The sequence below is a fragment of the Styela clava genome, chromosome 11 (assembly GCF_964204865.1).
Source record: "Styela clava chromosome 11, kaStyClav1.hap1.2, whole genome shotgun sequence".
NCBI lineage: Eukaryota > Metazoa > Chordata > Ascidiacea > Stolidobranchia > Styelidae > Styela > Styela clava.
Genome location: NC_135260.1, coordinates 9293048 through 9312629, shown reverse-complemented (window position 1 = coordinate 9312629; position 19582 = coordinate 9293048). Strand labels below are relative to the sequence as shown.

Here is a 19582-nt window from a genome sequence, read left to right as displayed (position 1 = left end):
CAGAACTGAACATCTAAACGCAGCTTAATTGTTGAAATGTTATAGTGAATACCGATCACGTGAATGTACTTTTATGAACCACCCTGGTAGGTGTTCGAATACAGAAATTCGACCCAGTCGGAAGACGTAACGCAGATCGAACCAAGGGCGCTTTCCTACCCTGTGTTTTTCCCGTACAAAATGTATCCAATACCTTGGGTATGTTTTAATTTTATTTCAACTACTCGGTTATTGCTTCATCTACATTTAATATTAAATAATGGGTAATAAATAAACACACCAAATAAATAAATCAGAATGGATGTTCAAGGTCATTGCAAACAAAAAAAATGATGACGATGGTCGATTTTTTATACAAATATTTTAAGGGAAGCATGACGTAAGAAAATATGACATCATTTATCATTTTCTGAGATTTGATGAACTTTTCAAAGTTTTAACACTATCAAAATCTCATCACATTGATAATAGAATTAAAACATTTTCGAGCTCGTCTATATTTCGTCAAAATATAGGTTATTAACTCATACTCGACAATTTTCATTTATTTCAATTTTGATATATTATGGAGTGTCTTTAATATCGACGCACGGTGATGTGTGGTAATAAATATAATTCCGCAGATAGGCCAAACATTTTTCAATTGACATATAAAGCATACAAAAATTGCACCAATTCGGAAATAAAAATGAGAAATTTGGATCAGAAACAACACACATTTCTCCAATGAGCATCACAGACTAGTCGGGCAAGGATAAAATATAATTAAACATATAAATATAAGACACACTTCTTCAAAATTTTAAACGAATGAAACAAACTATCCAGATTCCAGACAACAATCAAAACACGTACAAATCTAACAACAAAGTACATTTTAGAAATATTTGTGTATGTAAATAGCAAAATTGTACAATAAGTGCACTTAGATGGAATATATAGTAATATCATATAAAGTTATTAATCGATTGCACTTATATTATCGATTATTAAAATACGATACCGATTACAAAAATTATAATCAAACTGTAATCGACAATTAGAAAATATACAGCACTAAGTCCTTGATTTCCATACTTATAAGTATTGAATAGATGTGATTTAATTCAATTTAATTTTGTCCAATTTTCAGCTGCTTGTGCCAAAAACATTCCACTAAAAAACGCATGTGTGCATCCTATGATATAAATTGTAAATTATGATACAAATATTCGATAAGTGTTTCGGGTTCACAACATCAGAAACAAATTTTTACTGAAAGCGTTCAAAGCGAGGCTGTATGACTTTACGAGATTGGTTAAAAGGTGCGAGCAAAAGTTTCCCCAATACCGGTCTACTGTACTGAGTGAAATGTACAAGTAGGTGAGCCAAAAAAGATTGAGACTAGTGTGCGGCAAATACGCAATCAGTGGGCTTATGCTTATGGCGGGTTTTCATTCATAGTTTTCAATTGTCATGAAGAATTATTGCAAATGATCCCGATTGTTACATAAATTCTCGGATTAAAATAATAATTGCAATGGAATAAAAAGCGGAAAGAAAATGAGATAAATCCAACTTGACAATATATTAAAAACGAATCGAAACGTGGCTAAAAAAACAACTATTTTGCTTAGCGGGGTTTTTCAATTTGATGTTATATAAAAATAAATGTGCGGAGTTAGACAAACCAACGATTAAATAAAAATTAAAAACAGAGTTCGCTGAACACCGCAAATATAATATAACAGCAAATAAAGCAACCAAAAATATTTTTAATACGATGGCACATACGCAGCATAAGGAAAAAAAAAGAAACAAAAAAATCTGACATGGTAAAATTTGGGTTATGTAACATTCGGCGAAAGGTGAAGAAGGGAGTTCTCGATGGTGTATTTTATAATAGGTTGAAGCCATAAAATATACACAGCCCTGCTGATTATACAATATGAAAAAATGCTATTACGTGATATTTAAACAAAAATGGGATTTTTGAATGTATCGATCAAGTTGTGCTATATCAAATATCATTTTCCGGTGTGTCTGTACAGGTAAATTTACAGATGAAGACCCATACCAAATAGCTTTCAACATCTTTGTGGGTGTTGTTTTGAGCTTTGTTTTGGAAAATCTAAACCGTTAAAGTGGATGAATTCCATGTCTGTGGCATTATGTAAACGCCCGTAACAACAAAAAATAAAATCTCAAATCGGGACAGAGTTGTTTACCGGATTTTCTAAGGCCCGAACATACATTTTACCCAGCAATTGAATTGCAAAAATTATTTCAAGGGATTATGAAAATTACATTAATCACCACAGATAAAATACACATAAAATGTGTGTCTATGTCTTCTGTGAAAAGTTCATTAAAAGAGAATAGCCACTCATTTTCTAATTAGCAATTTTGTATTACAAAAATTTCTATATATCATGGTATCCAGGGTGATTGCCCTTTTTTGCACCAGTGAATGTCGAAAACGACGGAGGAGAACCGTTTTGAGTTGAGTGGTGCGCTGCGTGCGTCCTGAAATGGTTATGGTTATCCCGTATTCTGTAAACTTGAGACTCTTCGCTGAATACGCGATTTTCATCTGGTACGTGTAGTATTGGTAATGAAGCGTCGTTTAAGTTTACAGAGGTAAAACGTTCACTAACAAGATCGTGAAGTGAGGTGTTTGATCTTGTTGGCAAAATTTCGTTCTTCTTTTCCCGTGCTTGATCAAGCTTTGTCTGTAAAAATGGAATGGTTTATAAATTGTGAAATAACTTTATACCAAGCATCCGTAGCTTAAATGTTTTGATGTTTCAAAGAAAACAGAACAAGATATGAAAAAATTGGCCAAGATGTTCTTAATAATATGATAGCGTAAATCATAGGGAAAACCGATTCAGTTGATGCCGCTAAAAGCCTGATTACGAAGAAGCAGTACCTCTGAAGCAAGAGACAAGGCTCTCCGATTACACATTAGTAACCAAATGCATTAGAAAGATTCATGCCATTCGGAGTGATATACTTTAAGCCGATCCAGTGAAATTCAATTGAATTATTTCCCCTTGGATATTAAGCAAAAACAATGAGGAATAAATATAAATACCAAATAAATTGGCCAATTGATTCATTTTAGTACTAAGTAGGTAGTGATAAATATGTATATGCTAAACCAAAATGGTACGTTTCATGATATCAAAACACTCTTTATATACAGATATCCACAACATAGGTACAGACACACAAAGCTCTTAACAATAGAAAATATTAAATCCGGGTATGAACAACATTGTCACGATATTATAAGCGTTTACGTTTTAGAGAAGTAAACCCAAACAATGAAAAATAACGTATTTATGGCGTTTTGGTCGATAAACGAACAGGCATTTGTAACACGATAAATTTCTTTACCAAACAGTATTCCTCCCGACTACTGTTACCTTGTGATAGGTTACACAATATAAAATGATCGTATTTTCGGATACAAAAAAGGGGATATGTACAGTATATCGATTGTAACCAAATACAGCAAAATAGCAAGCTAAATGGAATCACATTGACGTTTGTAGACATAAAAGGAATTCATTAATTAGTATGACAAATGCATGAGCATGGAAGGTAGGTATACAGAATTTCCAAACAAATCATATAGCAGAAACGAACTTTTCTCGACAAAACAATACAACACGCTTTCCTAGCCAAAAACGAAAAATGCGCGATTTAAAAAAAATCTTTGCTCATTTAAATGCGCAAGATTTTACTTTAATTATCGTTTAAATACAATTCTCTGTATATACCAATTAGAACACAAAATGACCATATATCACAAAAATTCATTTTTAAAGTATAGGGTCAATTTTGAGATGAATACTACAAATCATGTATGGAGTACGAATACTGAAACACTCAAAACAAAAATATTTTTTACAGATAGATTCCTTCTAAATGTCCCAACTGATAAAACAAACAAAAAGAATGAACAACCATTCAAAATTATACTTGAGAGCGTAAGTATATGCTTCAACCAACTAATTCGTAAATTTATAATAAACAATGGGACGCTCAATCGTGGTACATAGAAAAAATAATAACGATATAGGAATAAAAATTACATTATATTTTTTGTATTTCCAAGGAAACAAAATTAAAATTTCCTGTATAATATATGTTTTATTGTGTTGTAGTTCTTATTACTATTATTCATTACCCCTTTCTTTGCCAGAACACCAAAAAGATTGCATTTTACTATCGCCTATATATTGCTTCATAAAACATTTGTTTCATTGCAGTTGCAGTATGTTTCAACATGTAGTGTGATAGTTATTATAAGGAACTGGTTGTAATTGACCACCAAGCGTAATGTAAATACATCTGATTAATCAGTTAGATTCGAAGGTTGCAAAACTAATAAAAGTTTCTATGTTCTTCATTATTCGAGATATCTATCCGATTTTCGTTCATGCAAAATAAATCCTATTTACATACACGGTACAGGGCAAAGAAAATCCTTTCCTGACATTGCGTGGCATTCCTTGCTGATTATGAAAATCGCATTCATTGGTGTGTTGACTGACGACCCTACGTGTAAGAAAACACCGGGTATCCAGCTTACATTAAGACACACCTGTCTTAACACAATAGTGAAAACTAAAAATCTAACGAGTTTAAGTATTAGTGATAATCTGTATAATGTGAAAGGTAGAAAAGATGTCGATTTTCATGTTTGATTCACACACTAGTTTGAATGGCTAAGCATTTTAAACACTTAGGCCTTATTACTTCCTAATCTTTCGTTGGAAATGGAGCGCATGATGTGAAGTGGTCAAACGAGATCGTGTGGTCAAGCGTGCCGGACCAGTCACCGGTTTCACTGCGCCCCAGGCACTTACCCTCCTTCTCGAACCCTCAGAGTCCTTGTGGGCCATCGGGCTTCCAATCCCGAGCACTTGAGTGGACAATTAATTGGTTTACTAGTTAAATGATAATACCTGCGTCAATATTCGAAAAGTGAAATGTTTTTGTCTTATTCGTAAACGGATGTAATATTATCGGTGACACAGATTTGAAAAATACGATGAAAGTTTCAATATATAAAATGCAACGGATTATGATGCTGACAACATTCATAGAACATAAAAACTGTATTCTCAGTCGCTCCTGGTATTATTTACCATTCAATATTTGCTGTTCAGGAAACAAAGATGGTGTCGGCCTTCGATTTTATTTCCTTTTGTCACAAATCACCAAGTTTAATTTAAAAGATTGAGAGATTCAAACTCCATAATTTAGATATGAGTATATGACGCTTAATTTCAACAAATCGATTCTGAATTATTGTCGAAAACTCGGAAGATTCGAATCTTCGTGAATGTTACAACTAGTAAACAAATGTTTTTTTTCTTCATATCATAAAAAAGATATATGAATCGTTATGAATTGAGTAGCATACTGTTCACTTTGTATTTTTTTTATTTATTCTAGATTTGATATGAAAATAGACGATTATGGAACATACATTTATACTTTATGGCACTCAAGGCATAAAGATCAAATAAATTCTAGATGACAATAGCACACCATCAAAACACCATTGTGTGTAATCATGCGATGATAATACTTTCATATCGCAAATATATTCATTAATTGAAAACCCTATCAAAGGTGAATGATCCTTGAAATAACAGATAAAATTGGTCCTTCAAAACATCACAAATCGAAATTTGGAGTAATGAGATAGACCTGAAAATAAAGCGCCCTTGAAATTATTAAGATCTATCCAAAGATGCGGTTACGAACGAGACTGATAAAAACAGAAAGAATCCTTAATACGAATGTACACAAAACATTATTCAAGACCATATTTCAACAATTTCAGTTTTGACTATAGGGTGTGGTTACGCTGATTTTTTTTAACCAATTCTTTACATAGGTTACACTGCAGAGAACTATGCATCGCGTTCCCTTTTCTAAACATCCATTCATTTATGGATTAGAATAATAATATGATAACAAAATAACCTTATATGAGACACCGTCTTAGGATTTATATATATATATATATATATATAAATGCAAATATTTTATGTCTAATATCATTTTTCGCGATTTTGGAAAAAATTATATCATAAGATATTTATATTATTATGATATCCATCTTTTAACAAGGTCTACATTACAAAAAAATGGGATAAATCGCCTCATCATTTTTTGATTAATTCGGACAAAAATTTTATTCATGATGGCTGTGTGTATTGCTTATTAAAGTAACCTCGGAGAGATTGGCCGATGTGTAGGGCAATATCAGCTATTTTATGGTATAGGTATTTTTATTGGTATCGTTTGTCGTCTATATCGTTAACGTTACCTAGGCCACACAGTACGAAACTAATTTTGATAAACCAAATAGCGGGGCATCATGGATTTCAGACAAGATTTTTAATAATCTATACACCAAAATTAATATCAAAAATATTGGAAGAAAAAAAGCGGATGTCATATGGTGTTAGAATAAAGGTTCTATGTCAATCAAAGCGCGATACACCTACTTAAATCTCACGTATCGATAAAACCAGCTCAAAATGTAGTATGGTATTAGAATTTTATAACACCGGTAATACGTTGAAGATGTTTATTTTGCAAGTAATCGAGCAAGGTGTTCAAAATAGCTTATGAAAACAAATGGGAACTAACTAGCTGTATCACGATTAGAAATGATATTTCGCCATTTCTCAGATACACGTAAGCAAATGGACAAAGTAGGGAAGAATTACCCCACCCTACGTAGTCTATTTCGGTCAATATTTACAAAATATACAACTAATAAGTGGTCAGAAGATGGATTAATGGGGGGTCAAAATTAGAAATATGTTTGCTTTACTCTGGCACAAGATTGATCGAAACCACGCAGCACTGAATATGTGCGTCATCCTATCCCTATATGCTTGTAACGGGCTGGACTTATTTCTTTCCCCGAAATTCCTACTCGATTTATCACATTTTGTCAAGTTTCCATATAACTTGGATTTTTTGTCTTGATCGATGACATCGGCAAACTAAATGAAAAATCCAATACAAGGCATTTGTTTGAGTTTACATTCGATTTCTCTTATAAAATGATTAAAAAATCTCCCACGCCTACTTGGCCCTACAAGGATGCGAGAAAGTAGTATCCCACATCGAATAGTCGCGACTATGTGGGTGGTCTAATAATGTTGAATCATAGATAAATTAGGTGCCAAAGTTGGGTGGCGTCGACATTTAAAAAGTTTCTCCATCTAGAAAAAACGTAGCTACTTATAGTAAATAAATGAAATTTAAACGTCAGAAACGAAATCGTATCGCTATGACTCGCATTTTGCTGTGGTTCATTTGGGTTGTCCTCCCAACGCCTCGCCGAAATTTTTGTTCCGATTAATTACTAAAAATACCAACTAGAGCAGATTACGAGAAGACTTAGTTGAATAGAGGTCCTTTTGCACGTATGGCCAGACATAAAAATTCAATTAGCAAACCAAATCGCAAAGTAAGTAGAGGGAAGTGTTTACATTTAGTAAGTTCAAGTGCGTAAGCTTATTGAGACTTATGAAATAGCATCACGGTCTAAACAGCATGAAATTTATAAATTTTAACATTTTCATTTAGTATTTTGTCCATCTTTGAATGGGGTCTACTGAACACGGAAAATTGCTATCAGGGAATCACACAAATAGAAGTAAGGTAACTTTTGCAGAAAAAAATATTTTTCAGTTGTATATCTATACAAAATGCCATGACAATCATAGACTCAGAATGTGAGTGAGAATAAAAACGCTATTGTTTTGGTTCTAATGACTTCTATTTGCGCATGTCCTCGCTTGTCTGGTTATCGATGGACTTTCCTTCAAACACGCGGGTGGTAATCTACATTCGACACGCCTCATCCACATATCCACGTGACGTAAGGCGTTATTGACAGCAAAGAAACGCCCCTTAATGCACGTGGTACAGACTGCCTGGCCACTCATGATATAGCGACAGTGATTTATTATAATATTTGGATCCATCCATAAGACTAATCCGAGTAGTAAACACTAGGATGCGTGATTTCTGAAACTGTTTGATTGAATCCAGTGTTTAGTTGAAATTGTAACAGTTATGTATAAGAGACAACCATGCACTACTACCATTAGTACCATGTCTAATATTTGTCGAAGAGAAGAAGACCAAATAGGTTAAAATCACCAATGGTCAACTGGATGTGCACAAAGGTCTTTGTCAGGCGTCCGACCATTGTATAAAAACGCTGTTTTTATATATAATGCTATTTATTGCTAGCTGAACTTTGTGTACTGGTGTACTCAATTACAAACATTTTTTACGCTTTTCCACCTGAATGACATGACATTGATGACATTATAAGAGAGAAAATTAACGATGCCGTACTTTCTAGAAACTATAAAAAGTATAGCTATATTTCCTAAATATTAAAATACAATATGCATGTATTTTTATACACCAAGAGATAAAAATGAGTGTTAGAATTGAATCACTTTAGCTTTGAAATCCAAATGGGTTCATTTATACAGGAAGATTGTAAGCTATAGACGTAAGCTATAACAGACAGACTTTTTCTGATTTGCTTAACTAAAATCGTTGTATAGAAAGCAATAATGACGCAGACTTTTTCTAAAATCGTTGTATAGAAAGCAATAATGACGCAATTATAAGCCGACTCTACCGGCTATTCGATGATTGAGCCGGATGTACAGCCCATCCCTTGGAAAGAAACCGTCATATTTTGAGTGACAGGAATTGAACCGCCGAAGAAAGATCAGAATTCATTTTAAAATTTACAATACATTTAGACATCAACAAAAAAATAAAAATACCTTGCAGCCCGAATTACAGATGTACGCATAGTCCGATATGAATATTGTGCTTAAATGATCCGTGTCCCGAGAAATTATAATAGCGCAGACGTAATATGCCAGAAACACGAACATGTGACGAATTTTCTCAAAGACGTAATCTACATACAATTTTCGCATTTTCTAATAAGACAGATGACGGTCGTTTAACCTTTCTCACCACGGAGACATCCATTAGAGCACACTGTTAAATTTCATGCTATCGAATTTGCAGTCGCCCAACTCCCTCTGACCGAATTGAAAAACATAGCGCCCAACAAGTAGCAGAATTTTACGCATTTGGACGAGTAAAGCAGTATTAAAATCGCATCGGCCCCAAGTTCGATCAAACAACGAATATTTCTCCGCATGGGAGTATGCCCACATGATGGGTCGACGGTGAGAAAATCAGCTAGTTTAATTAACAGGGATAATTTTAATAAAAACACTCAGCTATGCTCCTGCACAAGTACAGCAATACCTCAAAACCAGCAACCATCAATATAACATGCAAGCAAAAATATTTCCTTGGAAATGCAATAACTTGATGAATACAAAGATGTCATTATTGATCTATATTGTCTTGATCTTAACACAAAAAAATCATTTCTAAAAGAAAAACAGAGAGTGACTAACACATTTCCGTCCTGCTCGCTCCTGTTACCAGCCAAAATATATTCCTAGACATAATCCCGACAAAAAAAATTTTTGTTCACACTTCCGTAAAAATTAAAACTGAGCACAAGAAACCGTTGAAAATCTACTTGATTTATATCTCTATTACATGTTTTCCACAAATAAATACGAAACTGGAGTCAATGAGGCGAAGCAAACTTCATTTTGCGTCAACAAAGTTAATTGAATTATAAGTTACCGAGTATGAATTACTTCACTGTGTAAAAAATGGTTGCATAATACACAGTGCGATAAGACGGCCAGGCCGCGAATTTCTAACTCGCGATTAGCCGTTTGTATAGGGAAAATATTCGAAGTATAAAGCCCGGTTTCATATATCATAATTACTAGAATGATGTGATAGGAAAAACCTGAATAAGAGATAAGTTAATTGCAATAATGGGGCAACATGCAATGCAACGCGATTTGTAGTAATTTTATGTTTATACTTGGAACGCTGGTAAAATTTGATTTATTATCAAAAATTAAATCTGCAGATAGAATCATTTAATTACTATCCATTTATTAACAAAGGGAATGACCTCGAACTCCTCTGTAAAAACACAAGTTACAACTAGAAATGAAATGCACAGACACGCAAAGTTCATATGAAACTGTATTGCCATGGGACGAGTAAAGATACCAGCGTCCCACTCCACGTACACGAAAGAGATTGGGTATATAGGCAACAAAATGGCGGCATAAAGGACATCAGTTAGCAAATACAACGTCTTTTTTGCAATAGTTATAAATATTTAATGTTCTTTTTGTAAATGTTCTTTATACTTTAAACATAGATTCCAATTGCATTTATGCATTTTGAAAATTGGGAATAATTTAGAAATCAACAGCTCGAAGTAATATTTTTATCGACAATAGACGCACCAATACCGCTGTCCACTGATGTCCATCGGAAATTGTATTTAGAATTTGCTGTTTTGAGCAACAACAAAAAAGTGAAAAAAGGGGGAACGGAGCAAAAAAGAAAAATATGGGTAAAACAGGCCTAATTTATCTTCAGTTGCGCAAGTTCTTGAGCGTAGATATCGAATTTCGGGCGGAGTGCTTTATCGCAAGTTCAAAGAATTGTGATGGACAGCGCCGTCCGTGTGAAAGGGGCATGATTTCAAGTACCTACATGGCTAGGTGACAACAAAATAACGTTATCTTGGCCTAACAAAAAACATTTAGATCGGATGCGGTGGAATTTACAATCAAAATTAGTTTGAAAAACAGAATAGTTTGATTGGCTTATTTAAATTGTTGAAACTGCATATTGATAATTTTGCAAGGAACCGAGGCCAAAATATCTTTTTGGGAAGAATGCCAAGATACATATTAAGAAATATTCGACAATAACGAAAACGATATTCTCACCGCAAATATAAAGATTGTAATGCGATAAAAGACAAAACTGCGACCCCAAACGCCCCAAAACCCGCTGTTTAAGCCGGCTTTTGCCGTTTGGGTGTAAACTAACGACCTTTTCCGGAATTTACATGTGAGGAACTTGCGATGCCAAAACAGCAGGTAATAGTACACAAAGTTTAAAAGTCATTACGTTGACCATAAATCACCCACAGTAAACGGAGATGCTATTTTGTCCGAGACTTTGTGAACTTCAACGAAGCGAGCTAAATGCACTACAATTTCGTGGTTAGTTCATATCATTTTAATGGCAAGTATGGTTTGCTTTAGATAGCGGGTGCGTAGACTGAGAGTCAATAAAATTACTTTATATCACTGGCGGCGCCAATTTGTATAATTTCCTGTTATGCTCGTATGCAATGCAACTACAGAAGACCTGGCGTTTGCAAAACTATAATTTGAATTTGGATATGACAACGATTAGCTAAATTTCATTGTTGCTAAGAGGCAAATTGGGTCGATGCAAGGAAATATACTCAAATCCTTCATTGCGCGGATATAAATACGTCAGTATCCCAACTGTCCCAAAGTTCATTTCTGAAAAGGGTTAAAAATTCCGGAATGACGAAACGTAAAGGATCCGACAACGCCTCGAGTGTCCCATACCATGGATCTAAAGCGGCTCTATTCAACAAGATAACGGATGACCCGGCTATCGATATCGGAGTATCAGGCGACGATGGACGTCTTGCTTTACCTAAAAGTTTGCATGCAGAGTTGATGACATCATAAGAAAAAAATATCGATGCAGTAGCTGTACAGAAATTTGAAGACAAGTCATTGCTTAAGGTACCAAACATGGAAATAAGTCAGTAATGAAAAAAAGAGGACAGTTCACATTACAAGGAAACCAGTTGGAGGAATTATTTGCAAACCAGCTAAATAATGGAAATGCGAAAAACTAAACGTTTTGACAATAGACGACACACGCAGTGAATGTAGCCATCACTGGAAGCACTGCTTGGCCTAGTTGAATGGACCACTTTACAGATCACGCATTCCGTGCCAAACTAAATCACCGAAATATTGGAGATTATTAACAGAACGAATGAAAACTTACCATTTAATTACCTCCTTGTTTTGTTCTGAAATGCAATCTCAACTAGGAAGTCATAATAACGCCAAACTTATGATGCCACTCATTTATTATACAATAACTCAGGAAACAGGTATCTTTTCAAGTTTCATTATAATCGGGGACAGAAAGAATATTTTCTAGACTCTCTTTGGCAAACTGATATCGCCATACGTCAGAATTTGGCGTCAAACATCAATTCACAATAGCGTGATTTCGCTGGGAGTCGATTGAATATTAATGAAAATGATAAGTCCATCATTTAGAAATTTGGCATTTTAAACTCTGTATATATTCTCTGAAACTGAGGTATTTGGTAAATCAAATGCTATAAAACTGTACCCTCCACACTGCACGCACTTCGCCTTAAGACTACAAGGTTTGTATTGGAAAACAGTAGATTTAGGATTTTAAGATTTAATCGGGCGGTAAATAATATGTTTAGTTTGTTTAACAATTGCTTGAGTATACACACACGCAAAACAGGATTGGCGAATGCGTTTTTTAAGAGAAAGTGTTTTAAGAAGACAAAATTGTCGGCATTGGCGCGTGTAGCTTATTGTTTTTGCCAGTTGACACAAGGCGCATTGGTAAAGTATACAAACTGTCGGTAGATCACAACAGTAGCTTTCGAAGGAGGTAGACTGTTTCAGAACAAAAGTGGGGGTTAGGTGCATCTTAAACTGCAAACGCTCACAGTACTATTAATTGAAGATCTATGATTTCTTGAGATGTCGTCACTTGGACAACGTTATAACGAGAGGCCGCATAGAAAAAAGAATGTGATCGGATGAATTAGAATTTCACTCACGGGAATACTTTGCTGTCAAAGTCAAAGACAAATCTTTGTGAATATCATAAGCATGTTGTTGAATTGAAGAATTGGACTGAATAATAGTTGCATACGGAGCTATTCTCATCTGATTCCCATGCAGTGACAGAATCTCTTAAAGAATCTCAATATTCTGGTCAAGGTCCGGTCGCACCAGTAGAAAGCGAGAATCGCCTCCTTTAGATCTGGGATGGCGCACTTTTACAGCAAACTTAAATGGACAATCTCCGTTAAAAAAGTGGGGACAGCAGCATGATGTCCGGTTATCCAGTGAAACGTTGTAAAAGGGGGATATGCAAGATAGGCGTCCGTGATTGCAACGTCTTTGAAAGCCAAAATCACACGAAAGCAGCATTTTTATCCCTGTATATATCCAACACACTTCTAATAAAAACATTAACACCTATTCCGCGTTCGGCCATGACTTTGTGTGTATTGCAAAAAGCAAAAATGCGCAGAAAAAATTAAAAACACCCACCGAGATGGGATAAGACACTTATTGTATCAATTACGAGACAAGATAGAGCGGATTTTATGCATATTCGCGCACCGGCCCTTAGAAGGGAAACAACCCATGAACCTGTAAACCGCCGTGCAGATAAAAGCCAAAACAATTCAAAGTTCGAATAATAAATTCACACCAAGCATATTAGATGAGTTTAAGTTCTTAGAGTTGACTGACGTCTACTAAACGAGAATGTTGGTGTCGGCGGTTGCTAGCAACTTGAAACTGTAATACAGCATAGTCACTGGTTATTGCAGCCAGCAATTCCTTAACAAGTTAATAGAGGTGATTCAATCAAACAAAATGGCAGACATTTTAAATAATATTGATGAAGAGCAGAAAGGCATGTCATGTTATGATACAGATCGTTTCAAGTAAGCAACAAAAGAAAGAAAAAGTATAGGAAGAATTCACCCAACATCATAACATAGAAAACTAATTCAAAGAAAAAAAAGGCGAAAGAGCCAGTAAGTTATAATTTGTTACCTGATCAATTCTCAAAAATTCTGGTAAAATTAATTTGCACAGTGGCCGGTCAGGTATATGTGTATAACATATAAATTACTTTGGCCTTAATACTCTTTAGGTGTGCATTATCAGTAATGGCTGGTTCAAAGGAACAAACACGAATATACAAATAATGTAAGCATAAGATAGTTATGAAAATTCATTGATAACGAAAACTATACGGAATCATTTGAAGTAGTATCTTCAAAGTCGATTCTGCACTTTTTTCTATTTTGTTATGAACCAGATCAGTCTGTGATATTAAAATCATTAAAGATAAACTTACCTTATTATAAAGCAGAACTCCAAGAATAGCAATACTCATTCCCATAATATTAACATAGGTTACTGGATTCCTCAATGTTAGAAGAGACATTGAAATAACTACTATTCGTTTGGTGGCATTTGCAACTGAATAAGACAGTGGAGATACCTGAAAAGATAACAATTGTTCATTGCATTTTCATCCAAACCTAAAACTTTTCAGGAATAGGAGAAAGCGGAGTTACCATAGTTAAAGGCGGGTGCCAAAGTATTTCCTGTAGGAAAACTAGGAAAATATTAATGTGGTATAGGCATAGTGCCATAGTCTAATCACAATACAGAAATTTATATGTGTTGGGGAGCAATAAAAGACACTTGGTGAGCAATAAAGGCACTTCAACAAGCAAACTTTCCAAGGGTCAACTTACCAAAGATATGATTGTAAACGCAACCATACTATGCGCAAAATTACAAAAACAATCAATTAGAAAAAGTAGAGAAAGAGTCCACATGCTTTTAACCTGAAAAAGAAAAGTAGTTGTTAACTAGAGACCTTATAGGTGAACATATCGACAGGAAGTTTTCATCGATCACATAACCAAAGCTGATAAATCGAACTTGTTAGAGGCAGTTTCGACACTAACAGCAAAAGTCAGTGTTCCTCAGTTCCAAGCAGAACGTCTTGTATTGATTTTTATGTCTACTCAGAAATAATTTGACATATTCAGATAGTCCCAGTAAAATAATCAAGAAACAAGAATCCTTGGCACATGATTCTAATATATAATATGATTTCGGATTTAATTCGGAAAAAAATATTGTACTGCAAGTTTGTCTGTACCAGTTAAACTGGAATCCATTTTGTTTTAATCTAGGGGAAATGGGTACCCTTACATGGAACCAATTAATCCCCCATTCAAGAAACGTAGTATTTGTGGACAATATACACGGCATCATTACCAGGCGCATTAGATGAAGTATAACAGGATTAAATAGAACATTAGCAAATCATAATTGGCTTTATCAGATGACCTTACTGACCACTTGTTTTACGCATCTGTACCCAAAACATAAAATTAAGCTGTGATGCGGATGAGAGTATAGCATCATGATGTGTCAAGAAAATATTCATGCAATAGAATAGAACGTAGGTCGACTTTTGAGTACAGCAAATGTACCTTGACATTATGAATTTCTAGTTGGACACATTAAAGCAATTCACATTTGAGCTTTAATATGGTTTTCTTACATTTGTAGTCCAAAGAGGTATAACTGACGAGAAAGACAAAAAAGGGACAGCTCTCTAGTGACATCTTAGGAAAAAAAATTAAATTGTGAGTATGGAACAGCATGGCTGTCAGGATATTAAAGGAGGTTTGCCGTTTTTTTTGACAACTGGAGGTCAGAAGTAGACGATCCACAGGCAGCTTTGCAGAAAAGTGTAATAAACAATATATGATCATATAATGCGAACTTGAATACCCTGTACTACTACCAGTAAAAGCATGGGTAATAAAATATAGAGGCAGCTTCAACTTTAGTCAAATAAAGCATTGAACACATTGATCATGCATTGATTGAGATAAAATGAATTAACATCCTGAAAAATATTTAAACAATTACAACACTTTCTCACCTTAATATCATGTGTTGGCCATTTTGATACATCAGTTAATAACCAAACAGGTAATAAAAATACAACACCAAGTTTACAAAGCATAAATAGAAGTCTCAAATGATGAATTCTTTTATCTTTCATAGTCTAAAAATTTGGAAAAATGTTTCAAAAAACATTTGATTAGCTACAATGCTTATAATGATACTATTTTATATAAAGAAAACACTAGAGGGCAACAGAGTGGTTCTGTTCTCTGGAGACCAAGGAAAAGTCTTTACTAGGTACCATCCTAAATGGCTATATTAATATAGAGCAAATTGACTGATTTGTTTTATTCTGTGACCGTGATTCTTAATTCTGTAAAGTTCGATTGGCTTTTTGTTATCAAACATGACGACTAGAGAAACTGATGGAAACACATTAAAAACAAAACTAGGGATTTGTTTAGGAGTAAGAGACACCACAAGTGTTGGGATGCTTCGGCAAAGGGCTCGTGGATCATGGATGTTTGAGAAACACTGCGCTAGTCTATCCAGGCAAATATCATAATCATGCATTGGGGAAAAAAAAGTAGTTTCGAGACAGTTGATCAAAACCTAAATACCATTAATTCAAGCTTGATAAAACTTACCTTTTTTGAAAATATATTTTGTAAAGAAAAACTTAATGTTGAGAAAAGTGCACTGATAAGGCCCATCAAATGGAATGATATTTCTGTCACAGTTGCAATTGCTATTCCACCAACAATTGGTAGTAATGAAAAATATATCTGAATAAATAACGATAAAACATATATGTTTGCATATATAACAATTTGATAGTCTGTTTGGTACAATATTTCGAAAAAATATATTGGCATGAAAATTTTAGACCAAGGAAAGAGTGTTTTTCAAGATTAAATCACATACATCATAATTATAGGTGAATTGGAAATAGAGACTGATTATAAATCAAATTAATGGGAAAATTTTAGTTAAATTAAGCACCTGATAAAATAAAGAAACAAAAATTTATTAGATAGCAAAACATTTTTACAAGATTTTGACTGTAAAGCCCAAATTCTTACATCACAATTTTGATAGGTGAAAAAACATACCTTCCATGGCTGTTTCTCTTTGAGAATTATTCTGCTTAAAATGACAGTAAATATTGGCATTGACGCTTTCACTAAAAAAGAAATAGGAATGTCCAAAAAAGGAAAAATTATTAACCACTAGTATGAAGTTTACCAAATGCACATGGAAGAATTCAGCCGGCTGACAAACAAGAAATGTTCATTCAATAAATTCCTAAAGTATAACTGATATCGAAAAAAAATGGAAAAATTATACCATGTGAATGAGTGAATAAGATAACTTCACCAAATTTAATTAGAAAAACGAATTTCTAAAATGCTTGTTATGCTTTTTTTAAATCTTATTGTGCTTGGGTTGAAATTGATTTATTTATTGATATATTTATATGATAGGCTTTGGATTAGTGAACTATCCTGTTCCACTAGTAATTGGAGTGTATTCAAATTTGAGTGAGTTTTGCCTCGGGCTCACTTTAATGCCCCTGGCTATTTATACTTTTTATGTACTGACATTCTAATCCCTCAATCCATAAATATCTATAAAAATATTTTTCATATTGGAAATCGATGAATTGCCTTTCTAAGACATGTAGTACATCGGACATACAATATTACAATACAATTTTATATCATTTTGATATTCATTCAATCCATCACACACAGTGTCCATATGAGTTACAAAAAAAGGGAACTTATATTGTCAGAGACTGAAATACCTGTATGTGCATATGAAACTGGTACTTTTGAAATACTGAATTGCGATGTAAATGACGCAAAAACCTTTCCAAATGCAAGAGGTGCAATCACAGCAAAATAATATCTTTTACTTATAGATGGATTGGGAGGCACCTGAAAAATAGAATCATGCGGTATGAAAAGATGTGTTAATAATTACTAATAAATTGCAGAAACATAGTATTTGAAATGAAATTTAAATTAGTATTGTCAGATTGCTTTTATCTCCGATGTCAACAAAATTACGAAAAAATATGAAAAAAAAAGGGCCAAAGATGAGTGATTCTCAAACACTGGCTTTGCATTAGCAATGGTACACAGAAATTTTACATTTTATAGCAAAATATCAATCAATTTAGTACGGTATTGTTGCCTTTATGGCATTTGTAAAAATGAAAGTTTTTAAAAAGATTTATTCTTATTGTGATAGGCCAAATGTGATTTTGCAAATCATTCAGCTCCATGCAACCCAGTTACTGCTTATAAACATGACTTTGTGGCCACACAAATAGTACCGGTAACTTATGTCATACCTGCCATAACTTCAAAATCGGCCCAAGAAACAAAGATATAAAAGCAGCATGACTAATTGAAGCAGTCAGAGGATATGGAAAGTCAGTCAATATAATTTTGGATATAATGTTCTCTCCTGCACTCAGGATATACCTAAGACAATATAAAAATAAAGTTAGCAATATATTAAATATTCACTGAACCTGTGATTCATGTCATGTTTTTACATACATCTGTACATGGGCTTGACTCAAGGCAACCTCTAACTTACTTGCTTGAAATGGAGTCAGACTGGGCTTGAATTTAAAGAATCACAAATAGCAAGTAATTTTGACAAATTTATGCAAGTCAAGAAAGAAGCAGCTCAGGAGGTGAGTAGATATCAGAGTAGTAGACAAGATTTCACTGTTTTCTATCAACCACATTCAGTGAAAAATAAAAACACAATCACTTTGACAACACTTTATACATAAATTTTATGGTTTAATAACACACAATACATTGTAAAATTTCCTGAAATTAAATGGGGGTACCTCTGCCGGGGAGGATCCTCAACACAAATTTATGTTAGGGTATTAGTAGCTTATAGCAAAGTTTACTTGGCTTAGAAACTCTAACCTTCGACACAACACAGACAATCATCATTTATTTAAATTACCAAATATTTATTAGAAATGATCAATAAAAACATAAAATTTTTATTACATGCCAATATTATAAATCTGCACGAGAATCCGGTAAATCAGTAAATGGTTTTATTATTTTTTTTTAACTTACCACATGCAGCATAAGACTGTTAATCTAGCGACATCTTGGAATATTTTTTTCTTATTCTGAGCCTCCTTACTATTATGCAAGTGTTCTGTAAATATAAACACAAATTATGAGTCAATAAACTTGAGAGTAATTGCTAATAAGAATTGCTAATAGACTTATCTTTGATTTTATTACCACCTAAAAATTTTAATAAAATTCAGCTCAATTCCATTTTCAGATTTTAGTAATACCCCGAATAGTGTAAATATTTACTACAAGTTTGATAACACAATATGTTTAAAATAAAGTATTTCTACAGCCATCCAGTGTGGTTTTAGCCATACCTGACATCATTTCGAACGAACTCCAGATTGGAAAATTTAAAAACTTGAGGATGATTTATCTGTTATCTGAAACGTTTCAATCATCAATGGTGACACTTGCGATTGCTTTTTGTCCAGTTTCAAAGATTGAAGATGTTGGGACAATACAACACTAAAACTAAAATAATGATTGCTAGATTGATGCTCTGTTGTCTGTTAAACAAGAATATACATCATTATTAGCATTTGGCCAGAAAGAGGTTTGTTGTAAGATTGTTTAACTCGCCTCTGCGTCTCTTCATCTTCCTTCCCCCATCTGCCCATGGAATAAGTACCGTACTGAAGTATGAGGTTTTACACAATTTCCACCCGTCTGCCCGTTGGCAGACAGGTGGCATAACTTAGCTTCCAGTCGCCTACT

General features: G+C 34.0%; 1 protein-coding gene across 1 annotated transcript; it reads right to left on the bottom strand.

Annotated features, from left to right (window-relative positions):
* Positions 1-194: 194 nt before the first annotated feature.
* On the bottom strand, positions 195-19324 carry LOC120347191 (solute carrier family 35 member E1-like). Its single transcript, XM_039417081.2, has 10 exons — positions 19183-19324; positions 18860-18944; positions 18103-18235; positions 17551-17683; positions 16856-16926; positions 16391-16528; positions 15778-15903; positions 14570-14662; positions 14164-14310; positions 195-2711 (listed from the first exon to the last, which is right to left on the bottom strand). The coding sequence occupies exons 1-10, from the start codon at positions 19190-19192 to the stop codon at positions 2403-2405; spliced, it is 1245 nt and encodes a 414-aa protein (XP_039273015.2). The 5' UTR covers positions 19193-19324; the 3' UTR covers positions 195-2402.
* Positions 19325-19582: the final 258 nt, after the last annotated feature.